This window comes from Candoia aspera, chromosome 5 (assembly GCF_035149785.1).
Source record: "Candoia aspera isolate rCanAsp1 chromosome 5, rCanAsp1.hap2, whole genome shotgun sequence".
Lineage (NCBI taxonomy): Eukaryota > Metazoa > Chordata > Lepidosauria > Squamata > Boidae > Candoia > Candoia aspera.
In genome coordinates this window covers 111761626-111789528 of record NC_086157.1, presented here as the reverse complement: position 1 = coordinate 111789528, position 27903 = coordinate 111761626, and the positions used below count along the sequence as shown (strand labels likewise).

General features: G+C 43.3%; 1 protein-coding gene across 3 annotated transcripts; it reads left to right on the top strand.

Annotated features, from left to right (window-relative positions):
- The first annotated feature begins 7 nt into the window (after positions 1–7).
- Positions 8–27355, top strand: USP35 (ubiquitin specific peptidase 35). 3 transcript variants are annotated; one of them, XM_063305939.1, is made up of 11 exons: positions 8–113; positions 10200–10946; positions 13675–13807; positions 15835–15964; positions 18222–18323; positions 19293–19451; positions 19713–19906; positions 22240–22333; positions 24476–24582; positions 24978–26187; positions 26351–27355. In XM_063305939.1, exons 2-11 carry the CDS (start codon positions 10226–10228, stop codon positions 26519–26521), a joined length of 3021 nt encoding a protein of 1006 aa, XP_063162009.1. In that variant the 5' UTR covers positions 8–113; positions 10200–10225; the 3' UTR covers positions 26522–27355. The 3 variants fall into 3 exon arrangements, with proteins under 3 accessions (XP_063162009.1, XP_063162008.1, XP_063162010.1); XM_063305938.1 differs by having other exon boundaries at positions 26283–27355; XM_063305940.1 differs by lacking the exon at positions 26351–27355 and having other exon boundaries at positions 24978–25961; positions 26064–26188.
- The last annotated feature ends 548 nt before the right edge of the window (positions 27356–27903 follow it).

Genomic DNA, 27903 nt, shown 5'->3' with positions numbered 1-27903 from the left:
CCAAGATGGAGCAAGGGATCGCCCCGGGGGCGCCCAGCGCAGGAGCGTCCCGACGCGCGCTTGCTCAGGAGTCGGTCCCACCGTGCTCGAGGGGGTGGAGCGCTCACGCCCAGGTAAGGGACCGATTCGCCGGGTTTAAGGCGGACTAGGCGAGGGATCCCCGGTTGTTCTTATTCCCTGAATTGAACCTCCCTGTTCAGAAGCAGTGTATCTCTGAGTACTACCGACAAAAAGAGAGGGAGCCAGTGAAGACTGCCTGCCGTTGAGCTCAGCTCCTGATGACGCTGCCAGGTTTATGCCGAAGTGTTTTGCCCTGTTCTGGCAGATTTTTCCAATTCTAGCCTACAACCCCAAGATTTCCCAGTGGTCTCCCATCCAGGTAGGACCCAAATCTGAACCTGCTCAGCTCTTTCAGGATGCCAAGATCAGCTCCCTGCTGCCTGCTGCTGTGTTGCTACTCAATATCAGATGTAGACAAGGGGGAAAGAAACATTTCTCTCCTGGTATATTTTTGGACTGCCTGCTCTCCAATAATATAGTTCCGAATTATTTGAAACTCTGAGCCAACCTGCAGAACTTTTCCTCTCTTTTTGCTCTCAGCTGAGTGAGATGCCTTCTGCACATGCTCAGGAATCTTTTTTTCCCCTGGAAGATGACTTTTCCTCTTTCAAGGGGAAGAACCCCAAAGTCCATATTGATTTGCTGGCTGGATTACTTATTTCGATTCACAGTCCCCCACAGCTGCAGGTTACCCATTGTCTATGCTGGAAAGAAGTTATGCAAAACTAAACTGCTCCAAATTAAGATCTATTACATTCTGTCTACGCACATTCAGCCCGTGTGGTTGGTTTGTGGCTAATTATGGACGAGCCACCTTAGAATACTGGGTTATTTCAGAAAACAAGGATACTATTAGTGCCTATGTATTGTAAGGGTTTAGCCAGGTAAATTAATCTGTTTGTAGGGAGTGGCCAATGACATGAAAGAGGGTTCCTGATCTGGTTTTTTTACACAGTGAGAAACTGTACTTTGGAATTCACTGCCATGAGATGTGGGGGTGGCTACCGACTTGGCTGGCTTCAAAAAAGGGTTGGGTTCAGCTCATGGATCTTAGCCTTGATGGGAGTGGGGCTGCCTCTGAAGGCCATCTCCTGGGAGACGGGTGGGCTTCCTTGGGCAGTTGGTGGCCCACTGGGAGAAAAGGCTGCTGGACAAGATGGGCCAGGGTCTGATCAATCAGAGAACAGCTTATGTTCTTTTTTTCTTAACTCAGAACAAATCTTTGGCCCCCCAAAAGGTGATTTACAGGAAGAACTTGATGCTTTGCTATGTTAGTCTATGATGGCAAAAAATCGTGTGTGTGTGTGTCTGTCTGTGTGTGTGTCTGGTAGCGCCTTTTCCCACTAACACATTTGATGGAAAGGCATAAGCTCACAAAAGCTAGTCAGAAAAGGCGCTACCAGACCCCTCCTGAATTTTTATAGGGAAAAGAAATCCAATCTTAATAGTAAGTCTGTATCTTCCGTACTCTGGCAAAGATGGATTCTTTTTTTCCCAATTCTTTCTCTCTTCCCCTCCATCTCATCGTCATCTATTTTCATCAGAACAACTAGCCCACACAGTGAGTGTTGTGACTAAGTAAAGGAGAAGATCCTGGTTTCTCCCCAGGCACGTTATCCATTAAAGCCTGCAGGATTATGATAAAAACCCAGCAAAGTGTTTGGCTGCTGAGGAAGCTGCTTGCTGTAACTCTGAATGATTTACTGATCTGACCTGAGTGACTTTCAGTCAGTCGATGGGGGGTAGGCAGATAACTGCTGCGTCATTGTGAGTAGATCATGCTGTAATATTCTCCTTAGCTGAGGTTCTTTCAAGAGAAGATGCTTGTTAACTGTCTTGCTGTCTAGATTTTGTTTCCACCAGCACAGACTGTGAATTACGGTATTTCCACACCACATCAATTCCACTCCTCAGTCTTTCCATTTTAGAGCCCACCAGCTGAATCTTTTTGTGCCTGCAGGCCTTGGGGGGTAGGGGTGGAGGCGCAGGAAAGAGACAGAGATCTCTACTGATGCTCCATCCTGCTCATAATTCAAAGTTTCATAATTCAGTAAAACAACGCAAAAATCAGTTCAGCCTCTGCTCCAAATCTTCAGCTTGTGGAAATCCTAGTCGAGCAAAATGTTCTCCTCCCTGCGCTTTATGCCAAAAAGAAATGTTTAAAAAATATTAATTCCCCCACCCACTCACCCCCGCACTGGCCCTGCATTGATTTTGCTGCGGGGAGAAGTTAAGCACGGGACAGTATTTTGCAAAATGCAGTATTTTCTTGGCAACAGTATGGAAGTTGTTTGGCATGGCCTCCTTCCAGAGTATCCTACAAATCCAGAATTTCCCACTGCTGTCACAGAATCACCGTCGGAGGATGGTATTTAGGCTATTGAGAAGAATCCCTGCTTGCTTTAGGCATTCAGGTTAAACATTCCAAAATGATGGATTTCCAACCTTTGCTGAAAGCTGGAGAATAATTGATCTCATGGTCAAAGTGCTCTGTTAGGAGATGTCAAAAATTCAGTAAAAATCTGCCTTCCTATAACCTGAATCCATTATTCTGGGTCCCGCACACAGGAATGAGAGAGAACAGGTTTAATTCTATTTATCATCCTTTTGAGTATTTTAAGAATGGTATCATATTTTCCCCTTAGTTATTTTTTCTCAATTTTTCTTTCCCTCCCTCCCTCCCAGTGGTAGCTGGGACTTGGCACAGATTTTGAGTAGGTTTGACCAAGGCAGAATAAAGTAGACCAAATTCTACTTCTTTTGATAGTGCCTAAAATTGCATTTCTGTTTTTCACAGCCATTTAATGCTGGTGATATTTGCCACTTTGAATTTTGAGCTGATGGCATGTAATCAGGCAGGTACAGAGCCAGTCAGTGGTTCAAAGTCCTCATGTGAAAGTGCCCTTAGTTATTTAATTTCACAAGCAATTGGCAGAACACAACTTTCTTTATAATTAAAAGAACTAGTCCTTCATTTTAAAAGAGAAGGCGTTTGCTGCAAATGGTGCAATATCTTGAGGTCCCTGAACTTATTTTAAATAAGAGGTACTTTGCTTTCCTTTTTAACAAAACAGCCAAGAAAATAAAAGCACTGATGTAATTAATGTGATTAGCTTTTTAGAACACATATACTAAAACAGGATGTCTTTCTTTGGTTCTATCTTTAAAGATGCTGTTCTGGTGAACAGCTAGCTGAAAATGAAGGAAAGAAATACCTTGCAGATTCAGAGATTTTGGTTTACTGTTTAATTCTGGAATAGCTTCCATTAAGTATTTACTTGCACAGAAGCTTGGCATATTTCTCTTATCTGAGAAGGCCCACAGATTCATGCTCTCTAGGCTTTATCACTGCGGGGGAGGCACTTGTGGATAAAACAGCCACTGTTGCGAGGATCACACTGCCCACATCTGACCCCGAAGCACACAACAAAGGTGGTATGGTGCCTGCCAATTTTCTGCTGAATTCAAAAGGAGAAGAAAAGCTTTGAAGAGTTTAGTGCACCTCTAAAACGGAAAACCCAGATCGTTGTGGTTGCCTTGCACCCCATACCACAGTTCAGTGTTTCAGCTGGGGAATTCTGGGAGCTGAAGTCCACACATCTTAAAGTTGCCAAGGTTGAGAAACACCGCCTTAGTTGATAGTACAAGAGTTTAGCTTGGCCTTGAAACGGAGGGGTTGCTCAGCCCTGGGAAGGAAGAAATTGTGAGAAAGAGGCTCAGCGCAGCCCCGCCATGGCTTTGCTAAACTTAACAAGGAGTAGGGAAAGTTTTGAGCAAGTTTTCGAGGTTCTGTCAATCTACCCTGCTACAATAAAATAGCATTCCTGGAATCCCTGTGGGGGTCTTCGGTTTCTTGACCTTCAAGCCTACCTTGAAGTGCTGTCAGGTGACTCCCTTCAATGATGTCCAAAGATATCTATCTATCTATCTATCTATCTATCTATCTATCTATCTATCTATCTATCTATCTATCTATCTATCCATCCATCCATCCATCCATCCATCCATCCATCCATCCAATTTATATGGCTGCCCTTCTCACACAAGGTCTGCTGTTGGGAGTCCATTGTCCTGGAAATGTGCCAAGGTTTCTGAAATTTATTTATTTATTAATTTATATTGCAACTTTTTGCACTCCTCCCCTGATTTTCTCCCAGAATAACAACCTTGTGAGGTAGGTTAGCCTGAATTCTGACTCCAAACTTTATGCAAGAAAGTTCTTTTACTATGGTATTCATTTCCATTTGTTAGAGGGTCCACAAAATCATAGTTTATTTCACACATTACGTTAAATTATGGTTTGTTTAATAACTGTTGATAAAACAGTTGTACTCTCTCAGCTCAAACCCACTCACAGGGTTGTTGTGGGGAAAACAGGAGGAGGGAGCATTATCTAAGCCTCGTTGAGTTGCACAAAATAAGGCCAGGATATAAATCTAATAAATCAATAAATCACAGTTATCTGGAACCACATGTTGTGCCATAAACCATGGCTTGCCCTCTATAATGACTATTTGTGTGATGTATTCTTCCAATCACTAATTGCTATAAATTCCTTTATTTCAACCTTGCAAAGGGTTCCATATTTACTCCTTTTCACACATATGCCATTTTCTGGCAGAAACAAACTATGGCTTTTGAGACAGTGAGACAGAGGGAAACTTTTCCATCAGCACGGAGCTGATCATCTGATACAGTACAATTTCCTCTGGAATAAATACGCATAAGTTTTAGGGCATAAAATGGATTTTAGTCTGACGATGTTCTGTTTTGCTTCAAATTAATACCTTTTTTCTGCAGCAGGAACACTCCACCTAATTGCTGTGTCCAAACTCAGTTTTAAAGAAATGCATAATACTGCATGTCATATTTTATATGTCCTTGCATTTTGCAGATACATTCACTGTCTAAAGGTGGCCGCATTCTAATTTGAGTCTTCAGCAGGCTTTAAGAATAGATAACAAAAATATACTTAATCCCTTTGTGTAAATTACAGCATCTAATTATTACGTGACAGCAAACTAAGATGAATGGAAACTCAATCTTGCAAAGTTTTTCATTTAATTTTGCAAAGCAGAAATAGAGTTTGCACGACCTTGTCTCCCACTCATCCACCTAGTCCTAAAGTATAGCTCGGCCTTTTGCACACCCCGAGTGATTGAATAAAGCGTGCTAAAAATAAAGGCACAATCTATCCAGAGTGAGGCATCATCTTTATTTCCAAGAATATCTTTGCATTCCCAGTGGACCCCATTAGCTTTCTTAGAGGAAAAAAGAGCTGAGGACTCTTTTGGGAACTGTCTCAAACACTGAGTTAAGCAGAAGGTGCGTCCCACAGGAGGTATGACTAGAAAGGGTGGCAAGTGCTTGTCCTGTTCCCATGGGTGACCTTTTTGTGAACTGACAGAAGAGTGCCTACAATATGTTCTCAATGTGCCCACAGATGGTATTTCTTAGGAATATATGTGAACCAAGCTTCCCAGTTATATTCAATTATGTATGAATTTATAGATGTATATCCTGCACATGAGAGAAGAAGTCTGTGGTTAAGGCATCAGGCTAGAAACCAGGAGACCGGGAGCTCTAGTCCCACCTTGGGAATGAAGCCAGCTGGGTGACCTTGGGCCAGTCACTCTCTCTCAGGAAAGAGGCAATGGCAAACTATTTCTGAAAAACCTGGCCAAGAAAACTGCAGGGACTTGTCCAGGCAGTCTCTGAGAATTGGACACGACTGAACGGATTAAAAAAAAATCCTGCACATATCCTGTATTTATAGATGTATATAACTCAAGGCAGGAGGCTCCCGCCTCCTGTTTTCCCCACAACAACAACCCTGGCAGGTGGATTGGAGGAAATGACTGTCTCAAAGTCCCCCAGGGAACTTCTGGGGCTGAGGACAGAGCAGAACCTGGGACTCCCCACTCCAGCATCTTCCCCACCACCCCAGTCTGGCTCTGGAGCTGAGAAGGAAGTCACCCAGCTGGCTTCTATGCCTAGATCTCCCAGTCTCCTGGTTTCTAATCCAGCGCCTGAACCACTGCCCCAGAGTGGCTCCATTACAATTACATTAAATTCCTAGGCTGCGAAATTTGTGTCTTTTGCACCCAGCTTTGATTGGTGGATCCCTGAATTCCACGGGGGTGGTGGTGGTGGACCAACTGTAAGATGCCACCTTGCTTGGGGTGGGGAGGGGGGAGTCATTCCTGGGAATGGCTGGCACCTTAGGGCGCTCCCTGCGTATTTACAATCTTTTATAGCCATCTGGATTTTTATTTTCTATTTTCTATTGCATTGTACTATATTTTATGTATTATTTATGATTACTGTTTTTAATGTTTAATTGATTAACTTGTAAACTGCTCAGAGTCCCTCTCGGGGGGGGGGGGGAGATGGATGGTAGCAAAAATTTGAGAAATAAATAAACAAACAAACAAACTATAGGATAGATTCTGCAAGCCTGGAGTTTACCCACCTGTGATTCAGCCCTGCCTCTGGACCCTTCATTAGATTGGCAGACTGATGGCAGGAGAAGGCTAACTGGCCCCTGTCAATTTCCCCAAAAGTGGTTTGCAAATCATTCCAATGGAAAGGGAAAGGTGGGAGAAAATCACCAGAAACCACTTTCCTCTGATAGGTGGTAAGCAGAAAGCAGGGGGGAAAAACTTTTCAGAGTCTAATCAGAATATCTGGCATTCTTCAGGGAATGACTAAACGGCAGATTGTGGTTTCTAAGAGCAAGCACTGGATTTTTCCTACTTAAGAAAACCAAGAGCCATAAAAAAGACATTACAGACTGATCTTTCCATGTAGGCTAACCTTTTGGGAATTTGCATGCTTCAAGTATTTCAGCATCAGAAAGTTCCCGAGGCCTTCAATTTCCTAGTGAGTTATGGATGTCCTTTTGACGGTGCAAAAATACAGTGATGCTGTTCTTTGGGCTGATAGAGTAGGAATGAAAGACAACAAGGTCAGGGGAACTTTTTGCTGGTGGATCCTTTTTTTAGGCCACTCAGGCCTTCAGGGAGGTAAAAGGAGACAGAGAAAACCATTTCCCTTCCCCAGAGAGAACATTGAATATGTAAGCAAAAAAAAAAAAGCATTTCCACCATCCAGAAATATTTTGATTGCATTGGATTGTAGCGTACTCAACTAATATTGCACATTCGCATTTATTCTTCCATGTTTTGAAAGGAACTCTCACTCACTGGCAGCCGCTTCTCTGATGACCTTCTCTTGCCCTGGAAACCCTACTTACCATTGATTTGAATTTATTAAATCATCTGCTTTTTAAACATTCAACCATACGTGCTTACCTGTACTCAGCCTTAGTATTCCATGTACAGTATTTAAGGATTCCTGGTTGCGTTCCCCCGGTGCCCACAAACTTCAGCTTCCTTGATTAAATCTTCCCTGTTGGTTACTCACGGCTTGCTGATCCTGTCTTTTATTCTAACCTCTGAAGGAGACGTTCCTAGCCAGACGAGTGAGGGATTTTTTAAAAAAGGAGCATGGTTGATAGAGTTTATCATTGAACGGATGTCAGTTAATTAATGTCTCCCGTTATTACTACCTCATGTCTCTTCGACAGGACTTCAGTAGTCTTCAGAAAGCTTAATCAGCATCTTCTCCTTGCCTATATGGACAGTCATAGAGACCAGCCATTGTATTGCTGTTGTTAATTCTTCCCCTTATTTGAACCCAGCTGCTCCCTTGAATTCATTCACCTGGATTTCTGAGCTAGAAATAAAGCTAGCTAAAAATAAAACCGGGATAAAATATAATAATAGTAATAATAATAATGGTGTATATACATTTATTACACATTGCAATTCCTCCTCCTTTCATTCGATTCCGGTTCTTTTGAACAAATTAGAGTCTTCAACATCTCTTCTCCAATCATGGTAGCCCTCCCACCATGTCCCCATCATGCCTATTAAATTGTATTTGCCTTCCTGAACTGAGCATTTAAAATCGCATTTATTTTTCTTACTCGTGAGCATGAATGTATGCACCATGAGGGCTGTGAACATTAAGAGTCAATGTTCTCCCTGAGTTTTATTGAATGGTTTCATAGGCCCCTGCAAACAATATCCCCACTTCCTTATTCATTGCAAAGATCTGTGATGTTTCAGAGCTTGTTTCTCCTTGGGGCATGAAAACCTTCTGTCTTCCAGCGATGCAGCATATCTTCCGTGTCTCCTGCTTCTGGTTGTCACTGTCATTTTATGGAAAGATGCTTCTTCTGTCAGCTCCTGTTGCAGTGTTTCCTCTGTTTGATCTAATAAATCTTACCAGCAGAAGAAAAATCTCTTGCTACGACAGTCTGTTTTTTTTTTCTGAGCCCCAGAATAAATAGATGCCAGACTGATTTCAGGCGGGAATACGAACACGCCACCAACATTGCAAGTCATCTTGATTCATCTTCACTTTTGTTTCTTCAAGCTCTATTAGCAGAAGTTGGTTCTTCTGATTTCTTTCTCAGACTATCAGTTTAAATCCTGTAAGGGAGAAAATAGAGTTGCTGAAGTGGGCAGGGGTTCATCATTGGGAATTCCTTGTTGTGGAGTAGTGTGAACGTAAGAATCAGTTCAGAGTCCAGTCAAGGATTCAGGAGATGGTTGTGTAGACAAATACCAGCTGCCCCCTCCATAATCTGTGAAAAAGATTGCTTCCTCACTGGTTCACAAGAAAAAAAAAATAGAAAGACTCCTGGCCCTAGTGTCTTGTGAGATAAATTGGAAATAGTTCAGTTGCTGAAGACTTTGTAATCCCTGTCCCTTCCATTTCAATAAATCCTGTTAAAGAAGACCCTGTGGGAATCGCAGCTGAGTTAGCTGTCAAGAGCTTGACCCTGGGTAGAAAAGGAAAGAAGAGAATTTCAGAGAAGACTGGGTTATTTTCGCCTGTTCTGTAGCCTTTTTAAAGATATGGAGGCCCAAGGAAGGAACTCAGAGTTAATTTCTCCCCAATAATGCTTTTATCAGCATATTATATATTTATTTATTTATCTTATGGCATATTTTTCAACTATTACACAAAACTTCAAAACCCACACCCCATCTAAGTACAAAAAGGACAAAGTAGAAAACAAAAATTTTAAAAAAACAGAAGAACATTATTACTGTGCTTTTAATAAAATGTGCTTTTGTTGGCTTATTTAGCAGAACGGCATCCTCTGAGTAGAAAATAAAAGTGCCCGTAACCTTAAAAATGGAAAAACAATAAAAATAAAACAAAAATGCTTGCTTGGTTGTTTTGATCCCCTTCTTGCTGGAGAAGGGAAATACTCGGATATATTACCAGGACGGGAATGGGGAGAATAAGACAGGAAAATGGGGATAGACAGCAAGAAGCTCCAGAAAGTTTCTTTACATAGTCAGAATTTTAGGATACAATGGAGATTTCTGGCCTGCAGTGCTAGAAATGTACCCAAGCCTATTTTGGGGATGTTTGTTCATCCTGCAAGAAAGGATAGCTTTGCTGTTTTGCACATAGCATAAAAGCTACTTGGCTGAGAGAGCATTATTCTGACCCGTTCTGGGGGAATGCAAGGGTTTTTTCAGTAGCTTAATTACCTGCCTCTTTCTGTTAATTAGCGGAAGAGTCCCCATGCGTACCCTTTTTGTATAATTGAATTGGAAAGGGCAAGCTCTCCATTTCTGGCCAGAGGGTGCCAGTAAACTTTGGCACAGCTAGACAAGAAATGCCGCGTGATGATGCAAATACCTTCTCCTCTCCTCCTGAACACACACACACACACAAATGTATGTGTGTGTCTTTTGGAGCATGTCATTTTTACTCTGTGTGTGGGGGGGGGGAGAGAAAGAGAGAGAGAGAGAGAGAGAGAGAAGATGACATGCTTCAAAAGAAAGTGCTAGCTTTAAGCAGGACCTATTTCCAAGAATATCTCTGAGTCCATGAGACCATATGAATTCTTAGACCATAAGAACAACAGATTCTTTATTTGCAAAGTAGCCTACTTGACCAGATTTGACTTTTTTTTTTGTGTAATAGCTGTGTATAGCCATGGCTCACAGGCCCTCCAAAAATACTTGGAATACTTGGGGCCCCACTATTTCTTAGTTAAGTCCTTTTTCATTCATAACCTGGTGACACATAATCCAAAATCTCCATTCCAGGGAGAAGGTGAATGCTAGTGGACTGAATGCGTCTGAGCTGCTTTGAGAACTTCCAAGAAGACAACATGGATAAAATTCTTGAAGCTATCCTGGTATCTTCATACCCCGATCACATGAAGCAAGGGCTGGTGAGGCGTATCATAGAGGCTTTAAAGAGGACCATGGACAGTGAGCAGTGTTGGTCAATGCTGGAACTTTCTACCAAGCTCTTTCTCCTGGGTGACACTAAGTTCAAGCGGTCAGTTGGCAAAGAGATTCTGGAGGTCTGTGGCCTTTATCACCAGGAGGCTTTTGAGGAATTCTTCAATGCTCAGTTCCTCTTAAGCCTCCTCCAGGAAGGCTATGGACCCCTTGGCAAAAGAAGCCTGTATATGTTTGATTACATCCATCTTGGACTGCCCTTTGTGATGGATGGCCCATCGGCCAATGACATCTTCAGTCTGTTGAGAACCGAAGTCCTACGGAAAATCTGTGAAAGGCCAGGCCTGAAGCAATGTGTGAAGATCAGTAGGCTCTTAATCCAGTACCCTCTGTGCATACCCACTGGCAAACGCCAGATCCTTTTCTGCCAGCAGCTGGTCCGATGCATTGGACAGTTCCACACCACTTCAGGAAGAGAAGAATGCATCATGGACTTCTTGGACCAGGTGATCCAAGTCAGCCTTTTGCTGCAGAAAATCTGGAAGACTCAATTGGCATCCATTCTCCCCTCTTTGAAGGAACTCTTCACCATCATTTCAGCAGTAGGTACGGATGGGTGTCTTTTTATACATTGATTTGAAACAGTGTTCTGTTGCATGGCTAGCAAAGGCCCAGTGTAGTAACTGGTGATGCTGATTGGGTCTTTCTCTATGTTCAGGGCAGTTCATATATTGTGAAGCATTGTCGAAGTTACTTTAGGGGTGCAAAAAGTGTGGTGTAGTTCTGCTCACATTTTTTGGGTGACTCCCCATCCAGAGGTGGTAGAACCCAACATTTACCATACCTTGTGCCTTGTGGGAGTTAAGTGGTGTAATGCGTGTCTAAAGATGTGTAGCTGCTGAAGGCAACTTTAACCCTTTAAAACTTCAGACCCCCTTCTCAAAACGAGCCTGGACCCACCCACTTTGAAAAAGGGGCTTCAGTGTCTCATGCAAAGTCCAGGGCGCCCTTCAGCTGGCAGAATGCTCCTCTGCAATCCTATGTGCTCTGTTTTCGGGCATACTCTGCACAAAGGTGCCTGCTTTGGCTCTATTGAAGGAGGGTGGGCCACTTAGAATGGACAATAAGAAGAGTTTATAGTATTCTCCCAAATTGAGCTGTTTACTTCAGTGGAAGAAGGCTCCATTTTCATCTCTCCCTCTCTTTTCCCATTCTTCCTTGAAACAGTTCTGGGCTGTGTACATTCTCGTGATAACCTGTAATGGCCCGTGAGAATGTCCTTGAGAGACAGGAGGAAGAAAAAGAGCAGCAGACTAGGCAATGGTCAGATAAGAGGCAGCCTAGCCCACAGAAGCAATGGGGATGTGGCAAACAAACTTGCAAGATTGATGTCAGCCCTGTGAGGTGGTCCAGACAAGAAATTCCAACCATGAATACTAACAGTGCCTTTCTGTTACATTAACAGAACCTTGTAAGTCTGAAGTACATCTCTCCCCCCTCACCTTTACAGTCCAAGAAACAAAGGAGGGTCCCTTCTGAGATGTTTGCCACGTCCCCATTGCTTCTGTGGGCTCAGCTGCCTCTTATCTGACCATTGCCTAGTCTGCTGCTCCTGTCTCTCAAGGACATTCTCATAGACCATTACATCACCTCATAATGACCCAGAGAGATAGGGTAAGTTGTGACCTGGTGAATTTATGAGCTCAAGTTTTGCTGGTGTTAGTCCAGGACAAACTGGTGACATTCTAGTGGTTAATTCCCCCCATCACTGAGGTCTTCAGCATTGGGAATCAAGCCTGTTCCTATCTGACAGTAGTTGTAGGGAGCAAGGGAGATGACCTGGATGGAGTTATGCCAGCTTCGTTAACCAAAGTGACAAGGGGTGAAACATATCTTAAGTTCACAACAGATAGATAATATTAGGAAGAGACTCAGACAGACACCTCCCTAATTCACAGGTGTATAAGAAGGGGGAGGAGGTTCAGCACAATCAGACTTGCAATGTTCTGTTATTAGAGCCAATCTCAATAAAACTGGTTTTAGCTTTCCTGTGGAGTTGATTCTTGGTCTGGTCTACCTAGTGGGGCCAACAGTAGTCCTGTGGATTAGTTCTGTGGAGGGTGATAGAATATTAGAAGTGTAACTTTAGATAGATTTAGATTTAGATGTTATCCTGACTTTTCTTCCAGGGCTGAGAAGAGTATTTAGCATTTTCCACCCACTCCCTCCCTTCCCATCCTAAAATATACACTATGTATATCGCTAAAATTTTGCAAGGAATTCTCCTCTCCTAACAGACATTGTAGAAGGAGGGCTGTATTAGTCTATGATGGGCGGTAATAAAATTTGAATAATAAATAAATAAATAAAAAATAATCAAAAATCAGAAAGAGACTGGTAGCCCCTTTTCACACTCTTCCTTCCTTTTTTTCAAGATTTTCCTTTCAATCCCCCCTTCATGTGTTTTTCTATTTTAACTAACATTCAACATTCCTTAACTGCTGATTATCAATCCTTCTGGGGCTGTTTTTCGTTGGACTGCCTTATCAAACATGAGTTTTTAATGATGTCCTGCATTGTTACAAAACTTGCTGTTCCCCCATACATTAAGATACACCTTTTCATTTTGCAATGGCTCCATTTTGGCTCCAGTCCTGTATACTTACTAGCAGAATTTGCTTTCCTCAAGACCCAGCTGCTCCACAAAGTTGTTGTCATAGCCCTATGTAATAAAACTTAAATGTGTGTATCTCAAATAATCAATATCCTTAATCGCTTTAATCTGCATTGCTTCCCTTTCCGCAGTGTTTCTTATATTGCTATTTTAATTATTTGATTCGTTTATTTATTTAATCAATTTAGACAGCCACCCATCTCAACAAGTGATTCTGGGTGCCATTATTAGTTATTAGGAATGACCAATGCTTTAGAAACACTATGGAAAGAAGTGTTTTCAGTGTGCTGGACAGCATGTGCAACTGCAGCTCATTAAAGCAGCTGCTTTTCTTCCCAGAAGCTCCATAGCAGCCACACAATCTTTGAAAAAGAGGAGGCAGGTTTAATGAGGCCCAGAAAGCTGGTTAGTGCCTGTTCATACGCATTCCAAAGCATCTCTCCTAAAAAACGGCCCTATTCATTTGTTGCCTTGTAGGCTTGACTAATGGATTATACAGCCACTCTGTCGGTCACTTAAATTTTCTTAAGGTATAATTTTTGGCTTGCCTGTGTCTTAATTATTATTGATGGGTGAAACCCCAAGGACAGGATGCTGTTCTTGGGGTTCAGGAAGTTTCAACTTTAAAATAGTTTGCATGCTCCTGTTAATTGTTTGCAGAAGACCAGGATCCATCTATTGCCTTAGCCAGTGTGGTCCAGTACGTTCCTCTAGAACTCATGGACAGCACCCTAAGAAATCTCACCAATGATGACAGCATAACTGATCTTCAGATGATGACAGCGATAGGAAGGTAAAGAAAAATGGAACGTGCCAGCCCTGGAGAATTTTGGGATTTTTAAATATAAGCTTTCCCCCCTAATGCTAAGAACTGGGATGGGTGAGAGGTTTGTTTAACTGTTTTGTGAGTAAGAATTGTGTGTGTGTCTTCCAAAATGAAATGGAGATTAAAAAAAAAACACATTTTGGACATATTAACAAGACCTTTGCATTAGACTTCTTCTGTGGTGCCAGGCACAAAGAATCGCATTCAGACAGTTTATTCCTGAAACAAGCATTTGGTGTCTATCCTAGAAGCATCTGTTTAGCCCAGGAGTCCCCAAACTCTTCAGCTCATCGACCCCCTCCCTGAAGTTTCAGATTGTTAGTCAATTCCCAAACATTTATTATATGAAAATAATTTAATAAATACTACTTTAACAATTTTTTTAATCCATTCAATCATGTCTGATTTTCAGACACTGCCTGGACATGTCCCTGCAGTTTTCTTGGCAAGGTTTTTTGGAAGTGGTTTGCCATTGCCTCTTTCCTAGGGCTGAGAGAGAGGGACTGGCCAAAGGTCACCCAGCTGGCTTTGTGCCCAAGGCAGGACTAGAACTCACAGTCTCCTGGTTTCCAGCCCAGCGCCTTCACCACTACACTAAACTGGCTCTTGCTTTAACTAATAGTACTACGAACAACAACAACAACAACATTAACCCCTTGGATAGTCCCATCAACTCTTGGAAGTCAATACTGACCACTTTGGAGAATTCTGATTTAGCCTTTTGCAAATGATGGGAGTAGCTGTTAGCCTGCTGGCATCTTGTAGATATCTTGAAAGGGAGATGTTGTGATAAGAATGGAGCTGGGTATTGCTCATTCTTCCTCCCTGCTCCCCTTTTAGGGGGAGATGGGCGGTGATAGAAATGTGAATAATACATAAAATAAATAAACAAACAATAAATCCTATGCTTGCAATGCAAAGCCTTGAATTACAGATGCTTCAGGAATTGCATCTTTGCAAATTCTGGCATGAATCCTTCTGCCCCTCCCAAAGTACTATGCAAACTAGAACAGAGCTTTTTTTAAAAAAAAAATATTGCACAAATTTTTATACCACCTAGTCCAACAATTCAGGACAGTATATGCTAACGATATAAAAGAGGTGTCCAGATGTTCTGATACACAAACACACACAAAAATGTCAAAATATATTTAGAAATGCATAGTTTGAGATAAAAATACATTTACAAACAAATAACTAATTAAATGTGAATTTAAATGCAATTTTTTAAAAAAGCATAAACAAATGACTGCCACACAGGATAGAGCAGAAACAACCTGGATTAAAAACAGATGGAATCATTTATCCCTGATCTTAATGCTCTTAGTGTTCTTAGTGCTACTTTCAGAAAGGAAGAACTCATTTTCTCCAGACCTATATCACAGATTAATTAATAAAGTCTTTCCCAGTTTGGAGCCCACCAGATGTGTTGGGCTTCAAAGCTCACAGTCCGCAGCCACTGCGGCATTTGGAGAGCTAAAGGTTAAGGAAGGTTGACTTAATGCTTTGTTTTCTTGTGTCTTGGCCTGCTTAAAAGTCCTGCAGGGCAACCACATAAACCCATCCATATCCCAACATGCTGGCTGGAGAATTCTGGGAGTTGAAGTCCACACATCTTAAAATTGCCAAGTTTGAAAAACACTGGTTTCGACCCTTCCCATCTGCTAGAGCAGATCACCTAAAACCCAATGATAGATTCATATCTATTACCCCTGCTTTAGAATGGGGTTACTGACTTCCAAAGCTGGGTCAGTACTGTTCCTGGAACCCTAAAAGCAAAAGAGCAGAAGTGTTGTTACTTATTTTTTTAATAATCCTCCTCCTCCTCCTCTACTTCCTCCTCCAAACCACATAACTATTAGGTAGGAAGTCTTCTCAGTTCCCACCATTCTTCAGGATCTTAGAAGCAGCTCCGTTTCTGAATCTGTAGCCCTGGACCTGTCTTGCACTATTTTCACTAATCCCACTCTGTCTCTTCATCTTTCTCGGTGCAGGATGATTGAATGGGTCTCATGGCCACTGGGGAAGAACCTAGACAAATGGATCATAGCCTTGCTGAAGGATTTGGCAGCAGTGAAGAAATTCAGCATCTTGATGGAAGTCACACTGTCCAAAATTGAGCGAGTTGGTTTGCTCCTTCATATGGGATCTCCTTGCAGAAAATACCTTTATGCTATCCCTGGCAGGGAGGGAGATCAATGACAAATCAGTCAACCACAATTTGGTTTCTGGTCCATGTCTCTGTAACAATGCTTGGTGCACGGTACTGTTTTTAGGGTGTAATTGCAATTTAGAACAAGGCCATCATGGCTTAGGCTTAGTGTAATGGTATGTGGGAAAGGCCTTTGGAGACTGGGCCAAGAGACACTGCCAAGGGAATGGTCAGAGAAGAGGCAGCATAGCCCACAAATGGATAATGGGTGGGGCAAGGGGCTCAGAAGGGACCCTCCCTAGTTTCTCAGGCTGCAAAGGAGACGGGGTGGGGGGAAGAACTGTACTTTCAGACTTGCAAGATTCTGTCCGTGTAGCTTTACAATAAAGTAGAATTAGCTCATCTGGTTGTGATTCCAGTCTGGTTTACCCCATGAGGCTGATACTCCTTAGCCTACCTTAGACTAGGGGTGTGCCAATTCTGGTCATTTCTAGCTTGTTGTTTTGTGGTAGATCTTCCAGTCTATTAAGATATTTTTAACTGCAGGATCTGAAATACATCCTAGGATTTCTTCATGGATAACGCACAAGCAGACCCCTCTCGAAAATGGATGAAAAGCCCTTCATTTGCCTCATCATTGGCCACTGATATAAATGAGAATCCCAAACAGTTGGCAGAGCCACCCATTTCCCCACCTCAGGTTACGAATATCAAACTTTTTCTTGCTGATTCAGGCCAAACTCCACTGAGTCTTTTGCAGGAGTCCCACCAAACAGTGAGTGCTTGGGATCCACTGAGTGACACTAATAATGCTGCTGCAATTTTTTTAACTTGTCCAGCCAGCTTTTGCTTGGCTCCTGCTTTGTTATTGTATTCCGTATTTTATTTTGTATTCCAGTGTTGCTCAACCTTGGCCATCTTAAGATGGGTGGATTTCAACTCCCAGAATTCTCCAGCCAGCACATATGCTGGCTAGGGAGTTCTGGGAATTGAAGTCCACCTATCTTAAGATGGCCAAGGTTGAGAAACACTGTTCTGTTCTATTTTATCCCATATATACGTTGTTCCTTAATTGTTGCAAATTATGGTATAAACGGATCAGTTGCATTGTTAACCACTTTGAGATTCTTTTAAAAAATAAGCAGCACTATTAGTTTATTCATAATTAGAGTTTTATCCTGTCTTTATTGTTGGTCAGCTCAAGGAAGTGTACATACTTAATGGTCCTGCCTCCTATTTTCCCCACAACAACAACTCTGAGAGGTGGGTTGGGCTGAGAGAGAGGGACTCGCCCAAAGTCACCCAGCCGGCTTTCAGGCCTTACATCCTCCAGACCCCAGTCCAAGCCTTGCACAGCATCTTTGACCTGGCCAGAGGTAGGGCTGTGGGAATTGTGCTCATGTGGAATCCTTGGTGCTCTCTGCTTGTTTGGTTGTTTTCTTGCAGACATTTTGGTGCTTGAAGGAAGTGGGGGTTGCTCTTCTGCTTATATCCAGTATCTTGCCCTGCCGGTGCTGGTGGGGGTGTTTTTCTCTCCTTGGGAGTTCCTTGATTAAACTGTTGTTTACCCCTTGATTGTTCATCTGGTATAAATCCTGGTATTAATCTTTGCTTATCTGGGTGTTGATTGCTGGAGAGGATGTGTTCTGGTCTTTTTGTTTCCTTCTTAGCTTTTTTATTGTCTCTTTTGAATGGCGTGTCAATGTGGTTTACCTCTGTCTGTTGATGGCTGGTGTGTCTGAGTGCCAGGCTTCCAGGAATTCCCTGGCGTTTTTGGATTTAGCGTGGTCCAGGATGGTCACAGTTCCCCAGTTGAAAGTATGGCTGAGTCTGTCCATGTGTGGTGAGATTAGGGAGTTTCCATCATGTCTTCTGGCTGCTAGATGGTGTTTGTGGATGCGCTCTGCTGGTCTTCTGCTTGCCTACGCCGTGGCTGTTACAAGGAACCACCTAATCGAGGAACCACCAAGGAGGAAACAGCACACCCACCAACATGGGCAGGGCAAGCTGCTGTATATAAGCAGGGAGCAAAGCCCACCCTCCCTCGCGCTGATGATGATACCTAGTTGGGTAATGAAACATCTGCAAGCCAGCAGCCAAGCTCAGAGAGCACCAAGGACTCCACAGTTCAACCCAAGCTACCGAGATTCTCTTCTATTGTGCTCATCCATTTGCCATCCTGAGTCTGCTAATCAACCTCCCCTTATCTTTATTTTGCTGTTTCTTTAGGTGTTTTCCAAGCTGCTCTACCCTATTCTAAGAGAAGGAGCTCTCTCTATTCTGCGTTACATGTTGCTCAGCTTCCAGCACTCCCACGAAGCATTTCACCTGGTAAAGGAAATAAATTCTTGTTCTGATGAATCATCCATTGCTTTGAGTCTCTGGCTGTTGGTCAGCTTGTAAAGATATTTATTGCATTTACATCTCTGTGCTTCAACTATTAAGACTCATTGTGCAACTTACAGCACTAGGGGTAAAAAGCCCTCACCCTTAGGCAGAGTCATGTCATAAAAGGAAAAGGGGAGCCCGGTGGACAAGAAAAGCTGCAGATACTTCTTTTCATGTCTCCTGCCATAAGTCGGTGGAACGGCTGCCAGGTGACCGTTGGGGAGAGGGAAAACCCAGCAGGGCTGATTCCCGAAATGACTCAAAGAGGGAAGAGAACAAAATTAAGCCATGTTTAAGGATCCTGAGCATGCATGTATGAATAAACATGCACAAATGAATGAATGAATAAATATACATGAATGAATGAATGAATGAATGAATGAATGAATGAATGAATGAATAAATGAATAAATAAATAAATAAATAAATAAATATGCACAAATGACATGTCCTGGGGATGGCCAGGTTTGCAAGGGCTGAAATCTGATGGTAACACACACACACGGTGACATCTCTCAAAATGAGGTCCCTTACAGCAGTGTTCCCCAACCTTGGCAACTTTAAGATGGGTGGACTTCAACTCCCAGAATTCCCCAGCCAGCTTAAAGTTGCCAAGGTTGGGGAACACTGCCTTACAGCATTCCTCCTAATCCTTTCCAGCAGCATCGGTCACACATTCCTTTCCGTGTCACCTCAACCGAAAGCTCACTCTGTGTGTGGAGTGCATGGCTGTTTATACCTTTGGCAGCTCTCCTCCCAGACAAATGGATTGCTTCTCTGACCTGCTGCATGACAGTTTTGATATCTGGGAGCTGCTATCTAGATCCGGTCTGGGGTTTTCCTTGTTGCTCACCCTCCTCAGGTGCAAATTCCATTCCTCAATTTCTCCCAATATTTTCTTTCCCGTAACAGCTTCTTCCGCATATTCCCAGAGTGGTCGCTGCCCTTCAAAAGGAAAACTCCAATTCGGCATCGCGGTGCTTGGAGCAGCTGGCTGAACTCATCCACTGCATGTTCTTCTGCTTCTCCGGATTCCCAGATCTCTATGAACCTCTGGTGGAAGTGATAAAAGTAAGTGCTCCTTACTTACGGCCAAGAGTTAGAGAGGAAGGAATAAAATGCGGTGAGTTGAAATCAAGAACCTGGTAAGAAAGCCTGGCTGGGCTTCTGGTCTGGACTGCCTTGGAGGGCCAACCAACGGGCAACAGAGCTCCAGGTTTACAGCATTCGTCAACATAATGCAAGCTGCACATCAGTCCCATAAAATGGCCATGGAGCGTGGTGGTCTGCTAATTCTCTTTTTTTTCCCCCTGGTTGTCCTATTCTTGGAAGGCTCTCCCGATTCCCAACGAAGACCGCATTAAGCACCTGCTGGGGCAGAACGCTTGGACCTCCCAGAAAAATGAGTTGGCTAACTTCTATCCTCGCTTAGCTTCCAAATCTGAAACTGGGAAGATTGGATTAATTAACCTTGGGAATACCTGCTACATGAACAGTGTCCTCCAAGCTCTCTTCATGGCCTCAGAGTAGGTACCCTTCTCCTGCTTCTTCCTCCGGTCTTCTGATTGTGGTGAGCAAACTGCTCACCTTGTAGCATTAGGGTCAAGATACCCTTTCTCCTCACCTACCTTTAGCTCGGGGTGACCCGTTCCCTCCTTCATGAGTTGATAGGGAGAAAGAAGAAAATCCAAACACTAAGATTAAGAGAGAGCTCCTCTGCATGTCTTGCTCACCTTAGGCATGAAGACACCCTTTTGATAGTTTCTTTTCCCATTCCCATTCCATCTTATTTTCTTGAGGAGCTTTGAGTCAAATTCCAGGATGTTACAGGTAGTCCTTGCTTAACAACCACAACTGGGACTGAAATTTCAGCTGGTAAGTGATGTGGTCATTAAGCGAAACTGCCCCAATTTTACAACCTTTTGAGTGGTGGTCGTTAAGCAAACCACATGGTTGTTAAGGGAATCACATGGTTCCCCTTGATTTTGCTTGCTGGAAGCAGGCTGGGAAGGTCGAAAATGATGATGACGTGACCATGGGATGCTGCAATGGTTGTAAATGCAAACTGGTTGCCAAGTGCCTGAATCACAATCATGTAACCACTGGGACATTGCAACGGTCATAAGTGCAAGGACCAGTCACAAGTCAGTTTTTTCAGTGATGTCATAAATCTGAACTATTGCTAAATGGATGGTTGTTAAGTGAGGACTACCTGTATGACCATTTAGTCATCTTCAGTAAAGCTAGTCAAAATCAGCTAGCCAAGAAATAAAATATGAACCAAACAAATAATACAGAATACAATGAGACATGGAGCAAGTGGATTGTCTTTTCAGCTCATCAACGCCATTTTCCCTTCCCACCATTAACCGTTTCTTGAGGATGCAAATGGGCACCATCCTCAGCCCAACTCAGAACCATCCCAAAGGCAGCCTCCGCCCCTCGCTTCTCCCCACTGCAAAAATGTATTTATTTATTGATATTTATTTGTTCAATTTGCATAGGCTACACAAATTTGGTCAAGTTGCATAGCCACCCATCTCACATATGGGCACCCACAGTTAAACCACCCCCAAAACAAACACAAGTAAATAATCAAACAAGAACCCAAAAAGCGACGAAAACATCTTGAGAATTTAAACCACTCAAACCCTAAAAAACGATGGGGTGCACCCACTGCCTCTGGCCCAAGCCATGCAGTCATTTACTCTGCAGCAAATAATTTCAAGGTCAGTTTAGGAGCAGGACCTGCCTTGCTTCTAGTGGTCACCTGAGGCTGCTGTGGGATGTTCCCCCCCACATCCCCAGTCCTTGTTCATTGCTTTCCGTGACCATTCGCCTTTTGGCAGAAGAAGAAGTGGGGTGAGAGATGCTGGGGACAACACTCCAATTCCAAGGAGCGAGATTTGAAAGCAGAAGATCAGTAGGATCCAAAGAAGGTGTTCCTCCCCTGCTTCTCTTCTCCCCCCTACTTCTGGTGCAGAGAGGGCCTCTGTTTTCCTTGGCAGGGGTTGGAAGTCTGGCCAGAACTTCCTAAAGCTGACATGGTTTCTTCTGGCTGGGTAATAGGATTTGGTGCTGTGGTGCAGAAGAACATCCCGCAAATGTTCTTCTGCGTGGTTGTTTTTTAAGTCCGACAGGGCGTGCTTCTGGCCACGTGGGTCAGGTAGGTTTGGAAGGTGGAACAGACTGCAAATTGTATCATACATTCTCAAGGCTTTTATATGAAGTCCTTCAGCTACAATTAAAATATGAGCCAGCAGGGCAAGCAAACCCAGAGAAACCATATAGCTGTGTAAGGGGCTGGGAAGCATGATAGCATTTTGCTCCCAAGGATCTGAAAACTTCTGTCTCAGGATCAGGAGGCAGAATCACTTACTAATTGACCCGTTACAGGCAGACGTTCCCTAACCAATAGCGTAGGCAGAAATATCCTTGTTAAAAGTTCTAATCAAAGCAGGCCCATCCTTACAAAATGTAAGGAAGTCAAAGTGGAAAGCAGAGCTGTGCTTGGCATTTTGCAACGAACAAAGCCAAAACTTTCTGTACCATACTGGGGTTTAACAAAGCTGAAGAGCAGAACTACGTGTAATTCTTTGGGGCAAAATCACTTCTGTCCAGTACATCTTGTATTTTAACCGAGATCATTGGAGGCTTAATGAGGATTGTGGGTTACCATATAATAGCCTGTATTGGCACCCATCACAGACCTATTATTTATGACTGCAAAGTTCTGGGTGATATTTAAGGGAAGGGTGATTATGTGCCTACGGGTTGCATTCACATGGCACTGGATCGGTCCTTAACTGGTTGGATTAACTGACACATGGCTTCCCCTTTTTCACTTTTTCCTTTCCAGCTTCAGGCGGTCAGTGCTGAATTTAGCCGAGAACAACTCCCAGCCTCTAATGGCAAAACTACAGTGGCTCTTCGCCTTTCTCGAACACAGCCAGGTAATTCTGTTGAACATCTTCCTAGTGGTAGGATAGTGCCTTTGCGGGCTCTAAGCTCCCTGCTTGTCTTAGTCATGTGCGAGGGATTGGAGCATTTTCCCTACATTTTGGGTGCCATGAGTAAGATTGGGGTGCCGTGAAGGGGGCTGATTTTTATGTTGCTTATTATTTTTATTATTATTTTTTGCTACCTAAGGTGGGTGATTAGGCCCACCTTTTAAATAAATAAATTAAATAAAGACGGGGAAGCTGCAAGAAGGCGCTTATCAAAATCCCCAACAGGAGATGAAGTGAGGATTTCATGGTTCAGGTGTGGCATTCCTTCCCATTTCAACATGCCACAAAGCCCAGAAGCCCTTGTTCCCCAGTTTGAGATGGACTGAAACCATAGTTGGAGTTTTAGACAAAACAACAAACTGTGATTTGCTGCCAAGCAAGTTTGGAGCAAGGAAACTGCTGCATATAAGTGAGAGGATTCTTGCTTTGAGGGTGGGGACAATATTCTTTTGACAGGTCATCCTCGTTTAGTGACAGCCTCGTTTAGCAATTATTCGCAGTTACGACAGTGATGAAAAAGGAACTTCACAACCAATCCTCACATTTATGACCTTCACATGTCTGTAAAGCAAAGGATAGCTGAAGGAAGATTGTAAGCATGGTGGCAGTTTCACTGAGCGACTGCTTAATGACCAAGTTGCCAGTCCCAATTGTGGTCACTAAACAAGGACTACCTGTATTTGGGTGCAATTTTTTATGTTTTTTTTCTCCTGATGTACATTTACTCCTTGCCCCTCAATATCACAACAATCCTATGAGAGATAATGGCTAATCCAGTGGGTGTGAATCCAGTACGGTAACCATTAAGCCACATTATCTGATTCCATTCACTATGTCCAAATTCTCTCTTAACCTAATGCTAACTGTCATCCTAATCTTGGCAATTAAAATGTTAGTCTCCTAGATAGGCAATGATTGCGTTCACACAATATTCTTAACCTGGTGGCTGCATTAGCCCATTTTTTGGGTTTGTGCAATACATCGGAACCATGAATCAACCAAACAGGATGAGTTCACCCAACGTGCCAAGTGACAAAAGGCCCTAACCCAAATTAATGGTAGCCAAATTTAGCAGGTTGTGTGAATGCGACTGCTGGGTTCACTGACTGGGTTCAGAAGACTGTTCTAGGGCAGCCAAAGGGTTGGCCTAGAAACCAAAGATAGATCTAAAATGCGGGGTTTAGGAATAACACTAACACTACCCTCCATTCAGAAGAAACTAAAGCTAATTGGGGTGGGTGGGGAGACCAATGTTATTTTAAATATTGTTTTATTGTATTTCATAAAACACAAGTAGTACATTATACAGGTAGTCCTCGCTTAATGACCACAGTTGGGACCAGAATATTGGTTGCTAAGTGGAGTGGTCATTAAGCAAATCCAACCCAATTTTACAACCTTTTTGGTGGTGGTTGTTAAGTGAACCACTGCAGGTATTAAGCAAACTACATGGTCATTAAGCAAATCACGCAGTTCCCTATTGATTTTGCTTGCCAGAAGCCAGCCAGGAAGGTCGAAAATGGTGATCTCGTGACCATGGGATGCTGTGATGGTCATAAATGTAAACTGGTTGCCAAGCGCCCAAATCATGATTACGTGACCACGGGAACACTGCGATGCTCATAAATGTGAGAACCGGTCGTAAGTCATTTTCTTCAATACCGTTGTAAGTCCAAACCATCACTAAACAAATGATTGTTAAGGAGGACTACTTGTATTATTTGAGTACAGTGGAATTCATGCAGTGTTGACTAGAGATGATTAACACTCTGATGATTTAGATCGCTTAAACCTTCAAAGTTAAAAAAAAGTTCATGTCAATATGAACTAGGGATGGATGTTTATCCACCTACAGATTTTGAGGAAATACCATAGAAACTCACTCAAAGCCGCTTACAAAGTTCAGATAAACTAATATATAAATGTAGCAGGCCCAAAACGAAGGAACAAGCAGTTCCAGTAACCTGAATAAAAAAGGCCCAGGTAAAATGGGTCAGCCTGATACCGGACCTGCAGCTCCCGAAATGCCTTCATTCCTTTGATGGCCTCCCTCTGCTTTCTTCCCTTTTTTCATACCTCTGCAAGCGGCCTGCCATTTCCCCCGAAAACTTCCTTTTGGCTTCGTGGCCACCCTGGTTCACCCAAGGCGCCCAGCAGGATTGCTCCGAATACCTGAAATACCTGCTTGATCGGTAAAGTGGATTGTGGATGGTTCGGGAAAGGGTTACTTGGGTTGCTTAAGCTGTCCAAGGCTGTGCTGAAAGGGCTCTGTAGAGAACACGGGAGTGTTGGCAGCTATAATAAATTTAGAGCCTATGGGAGTGGGCCGCTAAAATACATTTGAATCAACAGTCAATTAATTAATTAATTAAGTGTGCTGGCTTCCAAATTCAGGAGAGTTGGATTGGTCTTCAGGACCATTCAGTTGGGGGTGCGTGAATTTGGATTCTGCAATAAACAGAGGGTTAGATTCCATCATTGTAATTAAAATCCAGATGTTCTCCTCCCGCTCTATGATTCTAATGAAACTTTGTTAAGAAGGATTTCTGTCCTTTAGTGTCTCTTTCCTTTTTCGTTCTTCCAAAAGGCTTCATGAAGAAGAGAGGACAGGTAGAAGGATTTGCCAGAAACTCAAGGCATGTTCCTTGGGGTCTCCTGCGGATCGGCAGCACTCTGCAAACAAGACCCTTGTTGAAAAAATGTTTGGTGGCAAAATTAAGACAAAGATCCGTTGCCTGAAGTGCCTACAAGTCTCCTCCAGAGAAGAAGCCTTCACAGACCTCTCCTTGGCTTTTCCGCCAGCTGATGACCACAGGGCTGGACTTGTTAGCAGTGCATTTATTGGGTCTGTAGAAGAAACGTGCCCAGAGGTCTCTCAGTTGAGGATCCATACCCAAAGCAGGCTGAAGGATTTGCCAAATAGATCAGGGAAGCTGTGGGCCCTTGGGGAGAATCTTTCCAAAGGTTTACCCATTGAAATGGTTGGGCCAAAAAATGAAGAGGCCTCTCTCCCCTTGAGGTCTGAGCAAGATGCTGTTGAAGTGAAGCCCAACAAAGAATTTGACCTGGCTTTACAGAAGCAGGTTTCTGGCTCTCAGGCCTCCAGATCTGTCCCTGACTTGATAAATTATTTCTTATCTCCTGAAATGCTCACAGCAGAGAACAGGTATCACTGTGAGAACTGTGCGTCCCTTCAAGATGCTGAGAAGCTGACCGAACTGACTGAGGGGCCTCACTACCTCATCCTCACCCTGTTGAGGTTCTCCTTTGACCTTGGAACTATGAGAAGGAAGAAGATCCTTGACAATGTCTCAGTCCCATTGATGCTGAAGCTGCCGGTCCTCATGTCCTCTGATCCAGCGAGGACACCTGGATGGACTTCGTCATGCAAGGAGTTTGCTTCTGTGGTATATGATCTCTGCAGTGTGGTGGTCCATTCTGGTGTCTCCTCAGAAAGTGGCCATTACTACTGCTATGCCAGGGAATGCGAGGACCCGGCCACAGAGAGCCTTTGTAAGGACACCACTTGGAATGTGGCTTCAGCAAAGTCTTCTGATGTTGAGATCCAGTGGTACATTTTTAATGACACCAGGGTCTTCTTCTCTTCTTTTGAATCTGTAAGTAATGTGACCTCCTTCTTGCCTAAAGACACTGCTTATCTACTGTTCTACAGACAGAGAGCAAGTCAGGCCTCAAAAGGAGCTGGCGTGGAGTCTGGCTGGACAAACGGAGCCTTACATTCTCCAGATAAAAGCCTGATGGACGCAATTGCAAAGGATAATATCTTATTCTTGCAGGTAACATTGTCTCCCACCATTTATTCATTTCCTTTTTTATTCCCCCCGTTAGTTTTTTCTGTTTCACTAACTTGAGATTTATGTGCTTGCTTGAGCTGGGTTTTGTGTGTGTGTGTATCTGTGTGTGGTTTTTGCGTGGGTGTGTCTCTCTTTGGATTCACAGGAACAAGAAAAAGAAGCCCGGAATAGGAACGCTTACATTTCAGCCTTGCCTAAATCTTCTGTTTGGTGGAAAGACCTTGATAGAGATGACGACGATGAAGGTGCCTCCGGAGGTTGTGGCCATGACTCCAGTGGAGGAGGATCGGGGTCTTTCCATGGACTGGTCTTTTAGCTCCTGTGCCCAAAACAAATGGTCAATCCTGCAACCATCACGTACGAACTCCCTACCCTTGACCTTTTGGCCTCGGAAGTCTGACTAAGCAGTCCAAGATGAGCGAGGGAGAATGATCATATTCTGTTCTTCCCTAAAACTATGAAAATGCTGTTTTCTGGAGCAATTGTGGTCAGGCTCTCAATCCCTCACAGAATTGCACTTCCTGGAAAGAGCGGGAAGAAGGTGCCACATGTTCAACTTCTGTAGCCTACCAAATTGCCCCTCTCTATGGGCTGTCCTCATTGGAAGGGTGGGAAATATTCCTTGTGACCTCTTTAGTGGGTAAGTTCTTTGTCTATTCAGGGAGTGTATCTCCGGACACAAAGCTTAATGTGCGACACAAGGAAATGTCTGCCTTTTCAAAGCAAAGTTGAGAGAGAAGAGAAATATTTTTGGTGACTAGCATAATTGTTTTCCAAGGATATTCGAAGGGAAATAGTGTCCGCCCTTTGAGGTAGGCTTGGTCAAGGAAGAGGCTCAGCAAGGATTCCAGGAATGCTGTTGTTGCAGGTATAATAACAAAACCTCGAAAGCCTGTCACTCTGTTCCACCTTATACCAAACAAAGCTGTTTTGAGTTTCTTTCTCACACTTCCTTCTATCTCTGGGCTATGTAATCACTTCTCCAAGCCTGCTCTTAACAGCTCTCACATCCTTTCCCCAAGCTCATCTCTAAATTCCTTTACAAACAGGATGTTTGAGATAAGGCAATCTGGAGGTTTGCTTATTTAATCACTGTGGGCAGTCATGGGTACTTAAGTGCTCCATGTTTAATAGTAAAACGATAAACCTCCATGATGGGTCTCTGCTTCTCCTTTGAACTGAATGTCAAAGAACTTGGATGAGATAAACCTTCCTCAAATATCTAACCTGACTTTGTCACCCGTTAGGATACTAATACAGCCCCTCTCCTGCAGAGCCCACGGCTACCAGGAGGCGCAAGCGATGCCTCTTTGTAGCAGCTACGTCCAAAGAGAAACTTACTCCACCGGACAACGCCAGGCATGGTTCAACATAGAGCTGAATTTTCATGACTTTGCTTTCGAGTAGGGTGACCAGAGGTGGGCTGCAAAAAATCCAGCCCATCCATAGATGGCACCAAGAAAAACCTTCAAGCAGTTGTTTGGAGTTTTGGAGCTCAGATCTGGTCATTGTAATTTAAGGAAGTGCGTTGCTGAGATGGAAATGCTGTGGGAAGGGCTGTTTTTCCCATAACAGTGTGAGTAAACTGTGTTGTCTCTGAAGGTTAATCTAACATATTAAAAGAAGTGTGAACACACAAACTTGTGAAGTGAAGTGACATGAACTGTTGGGACTTCATTTTCCCTAATTCATGCGGTG

Coding starts and splice junctions, on each gene's coding strand:
- USP35 (XM_063305938.1), top strand. CDS start 10,226: ATGCGTCTGAGCTGCTTTGAGAACTTCCAAGAAGACAACATGGATAAA. Junction 18,324..19,292: donor CCCACGAAGCATTTCACCTG/GTAAAGGAAATA, acceptor TTCCCGTAACAG/CTTCTTCCGCATATTCCCAG. Junction 26,188..26,282: donor ATAATATCTTATTCTTGCAG/GTAACATTGTCT, acceptor TGCTTGCTTGAG/CTGGGTTTTGTGTGTGTGTG.